We start from the raw sequence: 12,593 nt of genomic DNA, 5'->3' as shown, positions 1-12,593 counted from the left end.
AGTAATAAAGTTGACCCATGTTTGATATCGAACAGAATTACGATAGTAATAAGATCTAATAATTAAACAATCAATTTTTGACAAGAGTTATCAGTCTTCATTAATACACTAAGTCTGCCTGGGCATGTCGCCTCGTGGAATTAAGGAGTGAAATGGCAGGTGCACGTGTGCTGTTGCCCACCTATGAAGATTCACGGGTGTAGATGAAGTAACTTTGATGCTTTGATTCTACATAAGATTTTTCGGCCCATTTTTTTTTACCTTTTTTACCATAACTCTTGTTATACGGAGTAAAATTTGGTAGCAATGGCAGACGCACATCGACTTGTGCTTACCAACATTCTAATGCATGTGCGTGTAGGTGCAATACTTATGAAGCAAAATGCAACACAATATTTTTTAGACAAATGATACCCTGGTATCTATCTCAGGAGAAAAAACACTTGTCACAAAAATTGCGAGTACACTATTTCCCACTGATCAACATCTTTCTATGAGGTTTCACGAGTGTAAGTTGCTTTGTTATATTAATACACTTAAATCCATCCAAAAATGGTCAAAGTATTCCAAAAGCCTTCAACAAGTGCATATAGACAGCATCACATTAAACCTGTGACCTTGACCTTTGATCTTTAGATTAAGAGATTTAGGCACAATAAATGGGAATCCGACAGCAAAAGGGAACCCGGGATATAATGTCAGATAGGGTAAAGACCTTTTTTATAAGCAGATGACAAAAACAAATATTAAATATACATGTATTAAAACTATTTACCAATAACATATATATATATTGCATATTACATTTATCAAGTAAATTTATTTCATGTAAGTACATTTATCAATACACATGGTTTTAAATAGTTTGTTTCAAAAGCATACCCAATTCCTGATGATGATGAATTTTGATATAATCTATTAAAAGATTTGCAAAAATGAGTAAGATGCATTGTTCTTGCTATCCGTTAAGGCAATGTATTACTGCTACAGCGGAGCATAAAAGGTGTTGGCGAAACAAAAAAATTCATCTCAGCAGTTTTAAAGGCCTAGCTTAAGGAATGTCTGGCATGATAATCCCCTGCTGTGCATCTCCTGTTAATTGCACTGGTGTCACAGTAGGGGCCAATTTCCTGTGTATTCCTTTGTTGGCTCAGGGCCATTTAGGGTCCATTTTTATAATAAGACATCAAAAATTGCACAGCAGGATACTCAGATTGGAGATCTGATAAGACAATTAGCCAATAAGATTAAGATGAATTAACAGAGGTTGTGTACAAATACACGGTAAATATATGTATATATGCTACATAACAATGCAATGATTTTCAATAATATTTTTACATGAATATAAATATTTTAATATTCATTGTTTTCATATCCATGTATAAAATAAAAAAAATACTAGAATGCCACTCTGATTATAAAACAAACAAAGATTGAATAAAATACATAATTTGACTACATTTTACATGTATAAAATCTATCTATTTCCACCTACATATTATGCAGTACAATAGAAGAAATACTAAATGAATGGGGAAATCAGGACAAAATTAAGAACAGTCAAAATAACTTCAAATATTGAAATATTGAAACAGCTTTTTGAAATACATAAGAAGCCAAAAATCTAAACAGAACATCGCTGGTAAACTTAAACATCATATCTCTAGTGTAATACCTGAACAAACTTTGAAAACCGAACTTGTTAACAAAAAGTTAACATGAATTAAACTAAATAAAACTTAACAGTTAAAGAGTTTGTAAATTTGTGTTAACATGAAAATCAGTATTTGATTAGTACCATTGACATGTATCTTGGGATGAATGCATACTTGTTAGGTCTCCATTTAGATTTTTCTGATATCACTTTGGAGATAAGAAATATATTAAAATAAAACTTCACAGAAAGACAGGTCAACTCCTCAAAAACGATGGTGTTATCTTTTCGAAAGCGATCATAATAGTTTCAACAGTTTGTGCAAAATAACATTAAAAATTACACCTAATTTTCTCCCTTACAAACATGCTATTTGAACCCCCTAGAAATACACTTAAGTTTTGAAATTCTCATTTTAATAACATTAGATAATATCAGGAGCAACAACTTATTAATTAAATGATCAATTTAAATTGAGTTACCTCCCTTGGACAGAAAAACTGGCAGTGTTGTCTACTTGTTTGTCAAGTGTTTTTATTTTTGTTCTGAACTATTACTTTAGTTGAGTTAATGCTTGTTGTTAAGTTTTTGCTCGTAAATAGAACATGAACTATGAATTTAATAAGGACATATGCATATTGTTTTTTTCACCATAATATTTCGTAGCTGTTAACCGGTGTCCTAGAGGATAAGGGAAATTAAAAACTCTTTCAGCGCCTTATGAAAACAAGTGCATGTGTGATGAGGGTTGAATAACAGATTGCTAACAGTACACAGAATTTGAGGAATCTTAAATTAAATGAAGGAATCCCTCAATAAAAAGTTGACTATGGCAACCATTAAAAGATCAGAGATGGCAAACTTTCAAATATATGAGTAGGATGGATAAGATCTGAAGCCTGTCACCAGAACGAATTTAATTATATCACAGGTTGGCTATTTATCAAGCAGGGTTTGACTTCTTGGGTCCACAACACTCACTGTTCTCCTTCCACGAACAGGTACCATCTTCATACCACTCCTGAAAAACAACAACAAGAGAGCATGAACCATCTTCATTCCACTCCTGGAAAACAACAACAAGAGAGCATGTACCATCTTCATTCCACTCCTGGAAAACAACAAGAGAGCATGAACCATCTTCATTCCACTCCTGGAAAACAACAACAAGAGAGCATGAACCATCTTCATTCCACTCCTGGAAAACCACAAGAAGAGAGCATGTACCATCTTCATTCCACTCCTGGAAAACAACAACAAGAGAGCATATACCATCTTCATACCACTCCTGGAAAACCACAACAGGAAAACATGTAACATCTTCATACCACTCCTGGAAAACAATAACAAGAGAGCATGAATCATCGTCATTCCACTTCTGAAAAACAACAACAAGAGAGCATGGACCACCTTCATACCTCTCCTGAAAAACAACAACAAGAAAACATGTAACATCTTCATTCCACGCCTGGAAAACAACAACAAGAGAGCATGAACCACCTTCATACCACTCCTGGAAAATAACAACAGGAAAACATGTAACATCTTCATTCCACTCCTGGAAAACAACAACAAGAGAGCATGAACCACCTTCATACCGCTCCTGGAAAACAACAACAAGAGAGATTGTACCATCTTCATACCACTCCTGGAAAACAACAACAAGAAAACATGTAACATCTTCATTCCACACCTGGAAAACAACAACAAGAGAGCATGAACCACCTTCATACCACTCCTGGAAAACAACAACAGGAAAACATGTAACATCTTCATTCCACTCCTGGAAAACAACAACAAGAGAGCATGAACCACCTTCATACCGCTCCTGGAAAACAACAACAAGAGAGATTGTATCATCTTCATACCGCTCCTGGAAAACAACAACAAGAGAGATTGTACCATCTTCATTCCACTCCTGGAAAACAACAACAAGAGAGATTGTATCATCTTCATACCGCTCCTGGAAAACAACAACAAGAGAGATTGTATCATCTTCATACCGCTCCTGGAAAACAACAACAAGAGAGATTGTACCATCTTCATACCGCTCCTGGAAAACAACAACAAGAGAGATTGTACCACCTTCATACCGCTCCTGGAAAACAACAACAAGAGAGATTGTATCACCTTCATACCGCTCCTGGAAAACAACAACAAGAGAGATTGTACCATCTTCATACCGCTCCTGGAAAACAACAACAAGAGAGATTGTACCACCTTCATACCGCTCCTGGAAAACAACAACAAGAGAGATTGTACCACCTTCATACCGCTCCTGGAAAACAACAACAAGAGAGATTGTATCATCTTCATGCCACTCCTGGAAAACAACAACAAGAGAGATTGTACCATCTTCATACCGCTCCTGGAAAACAACAACAAGAGAGATTGTACCATCTTCATACCGCTCCTGAAAAACAACAACAAGAGAGATTGTACCATCTTCATACCGCTCCTGGAAAACAACAACAAGAGAGATTGTACCATCTTCATACCGCTCCTGGAAAACAACAACAAGAGAGATTGTACCATCTTCATACCGCTCCTGGAAAACAACAACAAGAGAGATTGTACCATCTTCATACCGCTCCTGGAAAACAACAAGAGAGATTGTACCATCTTCATACCGCTCCTGAAAAACAACAACAAGAGAGATTGTACCATCTTCATACCGCTCCTGGAAAACAACAACAAGAGAGATTGTACCATCTTCATACCGCTCCTGGAAAACAACAACAAGAGAGATTGTACCATCTTCATACCGCTCCTGGAAAACAACAACAAGAGAGATTGTATCATCTTCATACCACTCCTGGAAAACAACAACAAGAGAGCATGTACCATCTTTATACAGCTCCTAAAAAACGCCAACAGTATAGCATGTACCATCTTCATACAACTCCTGAAAGAAATCATCAGGAGAGCATGAACTCTTTTATACAGCTCCTGAAAAACACAAACAGTATAGCATGTGCCATCTTGATACAGCTCCTGAAAGAAACTAGAGATTGCTTTTTTGAAAAAGCACTAGTCTTCCCTATTGTGTGGTCGTAGCTGAGAAAAAATAAATGATGGACATGAAATTTGTAATTTTGGATTGGAGATGAACCAACCTACTGATCTCAAAATCAATAGGGGTTATCTACTACCAACCAACCAGTAAAACAAGTATGAAGTTCCTGGGTGGAAGCGTTCTTTATTTATTGAGCAGAAATGAAGTGTGACATACAGACTGACTGACTGACTGACTGAAGGACTATGACCAACTTGCATACCAAGTATGAAGTTCCTGGGTACAAGCGTTCTTTAGTTATTAGTTATTGAGGGGTAACCGTTTCTTCACCTCAAGGTAACGGCAACCTTGACCTTTGACCTGCTGATCTCAAAATCAATAGAGTTCATCTACTAGTCATGACCAACTAGCATAACAAGTATGAAGTTCCTGGGTGCAAGTGTTCTTTATTTATTATGTGGAAACAAAGTGTGACATACAGACTGACTGACTGACTGAAGGACTGATCACAAAATCTTTAGGGGTCATCTACTTATCATGACCAACTTGCATACCAAGTATGAAGTTCCTGGGTGCAAGCGTTCATTAGTTATTGAGGGGTAACCATTTCTTCACCTCAAGGTAACGGCGACCTTGACCTTTGACCTACTGATCTCAAAATCAATAGGGTTCATCTACTAGTCATGACCAACAAACATACCAAGAATGAAGTTCCTGGGCGCATACATTCTTTAGTTATTGAGCGGAAACCGTTTCTTCACCTCAAGGTCACGGTGAACTTGACCTTTGACCTACTGATCTCAAAATCAATTGGAGTCATCTACTAGTCATGACCAATTAGCATACCAAGTATGAAGTTCCTGGGTACAAGTGTTCTTTAATTATTGAGCAGAAACCATTTTTAAGCTTAAAGTCACCGCTAACATATCGTTTTTTACCTAAAGGTAACCACCACCTTGACCTTTGGATCTCAAAATCAATAGGGGTCATATACTAGTCATGAACAACTAGCATATCAAGAATGATGTTCCTGGACCCAAAGGATCTTTAGTTATTGAACGGAAACCATTTGTTCATCTAAAGTTTACCGCGACCTTGACCTTCGACCTACTGATCAAAAAATCAATGGGGGTCATCTACTAGTCATGACCAATCAGCATACCAAGTATGAAGTTGCTAGGTCTAAGCATTCTATAGTTATTGAGTGAAAACAAAGTGTGACGTACAGACTGACTGACTGACTGACGGACAGGGCAAAAACAATATGCCTCCATATGAATGGGGGGAGACATACTCATCAGGAGAGCATGTACCATTTTTATACAGCTCCTGAAAAACAACAACAGGAGAGCATGTACCATCTTTATACCACCCCTGAAAGAAATCATCAGGAGAGCATGAACCATCTTCATACCATTCATGAAAGAAATCATCAAGAGAGCATGAACCATCTTCATACCACTCCTCTGTGTTGAATGTCATCAATTAAGGTGTTGCTGACATTAAAAATGTACTGACATTTTTCTTACATGAATCATTTTACAGTCATGCTTTTACACGAGTGCCAACAAATGTATTTGTTAGTGCACCTTTCAATTTTAAAATTTTAAAAACACAGGAAATGAAAAATATATGAACATAAAAGAAAATAATGAACACTTTTGCAAAGTTTAACTTATCTATTATTTATCATCCTAGTAGTCATTGTGTTGAAAATGATGTATCTGAGATAATTTTCCACATACATGTTAACATTGACATTCAAACAACACTTAAAACTTTCTTACTTTTAAGCTAGTTTTTAAATTGACTCTGTCGAGTCCACCTGGTGCCTGTGGTCATCAGGGCTTAGTTCCCACTGGATGGACATTATAAAAGTCTGCAGTCCATTACTATGACGAAGCATTACTATTATCAGCCTGACTAATACCTTTTTCCATATGGGCACAGAAGCCTTGAGAGTATCAATGGCATACTGCACGGCCTCGAGGGATTCCCGCCGGTGAGGAGAGGACACAACTATAGCCACACTTGCCTCCATCACTGGCACCACACTGGGAAAATATATCAGAGATTATGTAATCAGGTTCATACAGAGAAAACTAGAGCCATCACCTATGTGATAAGAGCCTTGAAAGATAGCGTTTCAAGAAATTGGCGTTCAACATAATGCAATCTTTAACTTTCATTATATATTGATGAAAAAGGGAGGCTATTTGGTAATAGTTAGTCAGAGGGTTATAATTTTTGTATTACACACAAAATTGCAATGTGATATATTGATACTTGAAACCTTATTCAATTCCTAATTCATAAATGTTAAAAATGAATTTATTTATTGAATATAACTACCGGTATTAAACTGAAAAATCTAATAACATTTATGAAATCAGTTATTTTACTTTTAATAAAAGATTGTATTATTACTGTGATCAACTGGCCCAAATTTCTCGAGAATTCTTAAGTCTCTTATAACAGGATTAAAGTTTTTGTTTTTCAAAAATTTGCATAATATTTACTTCTTTAATAGTGTTTATACTTTAGATAGCAATTATCTGTAAATCTGTCAATTACATTCAACCATTTTTCATTATTCAAAATATAATTTAATTATGTATTTTGGCTAATTGAAATAAGCTACTTAAGCCTGTTAAGCTTAAGAACTTTTGAGAAATTGGGGCCCGAATGAAATTTGAGGTTAATATTATCGATGATTTAAAAGTTATTTAGAAGATCATTGCAATGTCAACAACAACAATTTAGTCTTGAACGCCCAAATTTAGTCTTGAAAAAGATAAAATTGTGGATGGAGGAACAGACAAACAGAAACAATGCAAATGTTGTCAGTGTTCTAACAATTTATTTAAGAGCATATTAAACTCAAAATAAATTACCGTATAGCCAGAGTGATGAACTTGCTACACATATATATGCATACTATTGTTAAGATTTGTAGCAAAAGTCCTGCTTAATATTTTTTAAGGTTTCTGAATTATGACTATCATTATAGCTTTTGCGTACAAACTACACAACACCATGGCTTTATATTACTACCATCCCTTAGTTTGTCTTCAAAAAGCAGATATGCTTTAAAGAAAACAGTAGAAATGTTACAATATACAGGCGAAAAGATATTTGTAATTTTAAATGTTGGAATCAATGAGAAATGTACAGTTTTTTTAAGATGATTAACCATTGCCAGTCATGGTATAGCATAACAAGAGTGATTTACCCTATACCAAATAAAATAATATGTACTGAATAAATTTGAATGTTAACTGAAACAAAAGTTATCATCCTAAAGCCACTGTAGATTGTTTTAATATCACATTTTCTTGAGAAACGATTATGTTGCAAATTAAAATCCTAGCAAAATATTCAACTGTTGTTTTATGATGACAAATAATGGTGTCAATCAAATTGGCCAAAATGAAAAAAATTATTAAAAAGGACAACGAAAATTAACGAAAATTAAAGCGATCTAAAATACTACCATTAACACTTGGACGCCAGTCCATTTTAGACGTACCCAATCCTGTGTACAATTGCAATATTTTCCACACGCCACCTCTCGCGGACCTGAGCACAGATTTTCAACATCTCTTTGCGTGCCATTGGCTCATAAGCTTCATACTCCAGCTGGGTGACCTTTTTACCTTTGAAGTTATCTCGTGTGGTTCCTGCATATAAAAACATAATAAACCTGCTACTATGTATATGCATCTTTAATTGCTTATAGAAAAATTAACGATTATGTATGACAGTGCTTCATCTTTATATTCTGTTTTTTTTGCAATCATCAATTATGTCTTAATGATGCTTGGAAATGGTTGATGCTAGGAGGTGTTCGCAGTTCTGCACTTATCATCTAAGAGGCATAGTCAGCACTGACAAGACTATTTGTTCATATTTGGGGATAATAAAACTAATTAATGACTGAATTAGGCCTCTTAAAAGCTACTCTGAACCCAATTATATACTAGCAAAAAGTGATGGCTGTATATTTCATCATACATGTGCTATATGTACTTGTAGCTCTATAATATGTACAATAAAATATGGTTAATCATTTCCTCCACAATAGGTCAGAGTGTATATGTTTGTCAAACATAAGCGCTCCCCTGAGCGCCATGTTGTCAGGATTATTTGGACAATTGAATGAAATATGCATTGACCGAAATGACAGCTGATTTGTCATTGACATTGGATGCCTTTGAGGCAGTTTTAAGATTATGACCATTTAAAGTGTGAGGATATTAGGTACATGACTGATATTTGCAAATAAAAATGTATCCTCTTTGAAGCAGGGAATAAGTAAATATGATGAAATTTTTAATGATAAATATGAGTTATGACCATGACCTTTGACTCTATGACCTTATAATCCATAGGAGTCATCAACTGGTCACCCAAAACCTAAATGTCAAGTTTGAGGGTCATGGGTGCAGGCATTGTCAAGTTATCACACAGACGAGCTTTTTGCATTCAAGGTCACTGTGACCTTTGACCCAATGACCCCTAAATCAAAAGGGGTCATCTACAGGTCAGACCCAAGCCTCAAATCAAGTTTGAGGGCCATGGGTGCAGGCATTGTCGAGTTATCACTCGAAGAACAGTTTTGCATTCAAGGTCACTGTGAGGACTCCTAAAATCAATAGGGGTCATTTTCTGGTCAGGCCCAGCTTCCATGTCAAGTATGATGATCATAGGGGTAGACATTGTTGAGGTATCACTTGGAGTAGCTTTGTTAACTTTTTCGCGTTAAAGGTCACCCTGAACTTTGGCCCGATCACCACCAAAATCGAAAGTGGTCATCTACTAGTCAGGGCCAACCTTCATGGCAAGTCTGCTGACCATACCATGTAGGTCAATGAATTGTTAAGTTTGCCTTCAATGTCACTGTGACCTTGACCTTTGACCCGATGACACCCAAAATCAGGGGTCATCTTCTGGTCAGGCCCAGACTCCAAGTCAAGTTTGAGAGTCATGGGTGCAGGAATTGTCAAGTTATCACTAAGACAACATTTTATCACACAAGTTCACTATGACCATTACCTTTAGCCCGATGACCCCCAAAATCAATAGGGGTCATCTACTGGTCAGGCCCAGCCTCCAAGTCAAGTTTGAGGGCCATTGGTGAAGGCATTGATGAGTAATCACTCAGACAACCCTTTATCATTCAAGGTCACTATGACCTTGACCTTTGACCTGATGACCCCTCAAATCAATAGGGGTCATCTACTGGTCAGGCCCAGCCTCTATGTCAAGTTTGATGACCATTGGTCTAGGCATTGTTGAGTTATCACTCTGACAAGCTTTAAAATCCTATTACCATTAAAGGTCACTGTGACCTTGACCTTTGATCCAATGACCCCTATAATCAATAGGGGTCTTCTACTGGTCATACCCAACCTTCATGTCAAGTTTTGTGACCATACGTCCAGGAATTATTTAGTTATCACTTGAACAAGCTTTGGTCTACGGAGGTACCGACCAACCAATCTACCGACTGACCGACCAACATCTTCAAAGGGGGGCAAAATAATCACCTATGTCGGAGAGTACTTTTTGGCGATCGTTTTACCATACCTAGAAATGATGAGATAGCACCACAAGAGGGGGAGGAGACACGCTGGGTCAGCTGCTCTACCGAGATTGCGTCAACCGTGATATCCACCACATCCATAACAACACAAGTTTCTGTGGAAACAAAAATGTGTGTATGCTAATACATTGTATGTACATGAGACCATATGCAAAAATTAAACACACTCCAAACGGCCTGTTATCTAGATGTTAAACTAAACTTATTACCAGACTAGACTTCACTATAAATTACGCATTTTTTCCACTAAAGTTTGATATCAGTGAAACTCAATACTGGGAGGAATCACAATTATCATAACTAATTCATCATGACCAACTGGCCTAACAAGTTTGAGGTCCATTAGCCCCAGCATTCGTCAGTTATTGATAGGAAATAGTTGGGGGGGGGGGGGATGTTTGCAGACATTAGAAATTCCAACTTTGCCTAAAAATAAACAATAGGGCCTTGTGTCACAAAACACGCCCATCCTACCATAATTAAAGGACACCAAGTTCTGTGACAAGTGGCTGTAAGTGAAGCAAAATTTAGACAGTACAGGTTGTGCAAATTCAAGGGTCATAACACCTGACCAAGAAATTTTGCCCATACAAATTCTGACCATATTAAGTGATGATTTGACAAAAGGCTTCTATAGATATTGACCGAACAAGATCAGTTTCTCGCCATCTCTATCATAAAAGGACCATAACTCTCGAATAACTCCAGATATATGGCTGGTTATCAAACCTGACCGAGATATTCTGCCCATTCATATTCTGACCAAATTCAGTGATGATAGGACAAAAGTTTCAAAAGTAATTGATCCGACAAGATCAATTTCAGGCAATTTCTATAATTAAAGGGCGTTTACCATTGAATGATTAAAGCAATATGGCTGGATTTCAAACTTGTCCAGAATAATATGCCAAACACACATTCTGACCAAATGTGGTGATGATTGGACAAAGGATTCTTGAATTATTTATCAGACAAAACCAATAAGTTTAAGGTATATCAGGGGGAAATAAAAACACAATAAATCAAACAATATGTCTGGTAATCAATCTTTTCAGATATATTATGCCAATACACATTCTGACCCAATTAAATGATGGTTGAACAAAGGCTTCTAAAGTTATTGATTGGACAGAACAATTTTAAGAAATTTCTATAATTAAATTGTGATAACTCTTGAGTTATCAAACAGTCGTGTCCTTTCTAGAATAGAAACACCACACCCTTTGTCAGTCCTTGAATCAATGGACATAATGAAATACTAAGATGTACTTATCAAAAATTACAATGTTCACTTAATTTAGCGACAACCTCACCAAGGCAGAGCTTAATTCTTACTTCTATCCTCCACTGATCGGAGGAATAAGTGCTATAGTATCTCCCTCTCTCAATGTCAGCTCTTCCTGGCGCTCTAAATCAACATATTCTTCATTTATAGACACCAGAATACTTCCATACAGCAGCTCCAGTCTGAAACACATCATTGGCCTGATTCTTCGTTCAAAAATGAGTTGCTTAATTTTAAATTGTCACACAATAATCCAGTGATTTTATTCAGGAAGCATTTCACAAAATATTTTCAATACAGTAATACTTAAAATGTTGGGCTGTCATTTTGAACATGAATGAGCTAAGTCAGTGGAGCTCTATGCAAGTGTTCCAATTGTCATTGGTTCGAGCCCCGAACTAGGCACACTTCTCCTCCAAGGATGACTTTATTCTTGTAAGGAGACAATCCAGGAGTGACTGGATTTGCTTTAAATTGTGCATGCCCCATGATGGGTAAAAATTGGTTCCGTTTCCATGAAGATCTTTGTACATCTTAGTCATCATTTGAAATAATCTATATGTGACAAGTTCTTTATTTTGCTACATATTTTGTGTGATATCAACTTAAGCCGGAATTAACAATGAGTACAGTTGAGGAAATAGGGAAAATTAATGTGTTGCTTTTTTATGTTTGTTATGACTAAGATTTTTAATGAAACGGGGCCCAGTTTTTCTATGCTTGAGTCCCAGTGTTTTTGGTTACAGCTCTACCCTGGGCACAATTCTCACTCAAATTTACTCCATTATGTTATCAATCAAGAAGGATACAATATTTACCCAGGGTATTCCGATATAATTTTTCTAAGTAGATCTCGGACAGATATTCTTGGTTGCAGTTGTAGTGTTGCGTGATTCTTTCCTGCAATCTCTCTACTTTTTGCAAAGAACAACAGCTCTACCTAAAATGTACAATTCTAATTAAACACATTAAAATGCAGACTGAGCATACACCCACATGTAGATGGATTAAAAACCTTGTTATGTACATG

At 36.4% G+C, this 12,593-nt stretch overlaps 1 protein-coding gene across 1 annotated transcript; it reads right to left on the bottom strand.

Annotated features, from left to right (window-relative positions):
* Nucleotides 1-746: 746 nt before the first annotated feature.
* LOC128225858 (molybdopterin synthase catalytic subunit-like) lies at nt 747-11,743 on the bottom strand. The gene is made up of 5 exons (XM_052935755.1): nt 11,614-11,743; nt 10,263-10,373; nt 8,203-8,353; nt 6,604-6,727; nt 747-2,678 (listed from the first exon to the last, which is right to left on the bottom strand). The coding sequence occupies exons 2-5, from the start codon at nt 10,357-10,359 to the stop codon at nt 2,601-2,603; spliced, it is 450 nt and encodes a 149-aa protein (XP_052791715.1). The 5' UTR covers nt 10,360-10,373; nt 11,614-11,743; the 3' UTR covers nt 747-2,600.
* Between the last annotated feature and the right edge of the window lie 850 nt (nt 11,744-12,593).

The sequence above is a fragment of the Mya arenaria genome, chromosome 3, assembly GCF_026914265.1.
Source record: "Mya arenaria isolate MELC-2E11 chromosome 3, ASM2691426v1".
Classification (NCBI taxonomy): Eukaryota; Metazoa; Mollusca; class Bivalvia; order Myida; family Myidae; genus Mya; species Mya arenaria.
The sequence above is the reverse complement of the archived record's forward strand: the minus strand, read 5'-3'. Positions and strand labels throughout refer to the sequence as shown.

Coding starts and splice junctions, on each gene's coding strand:
- LOC128225858 (XM_052935755.1), bottom strand. CDS start 10,359: ATGGATGTGGTGGATATCACGGTTGACGCAATCTCGGTAGAGCAGCTG. Junction 8,354..10,262: donor TGCTATCTCATCATTTCTAG/GTATGGTAAAAC, acceptor TTTTATATGCAG/GAACCACACGAGATAACTTC. Junction 2,679..6,603: donor CTGTGCCCATATGGAAAAAG/GTATTAGTCAGG, acceptor GTTGTTTTTCAG/GAGTGGTATGAAGATGGTAC.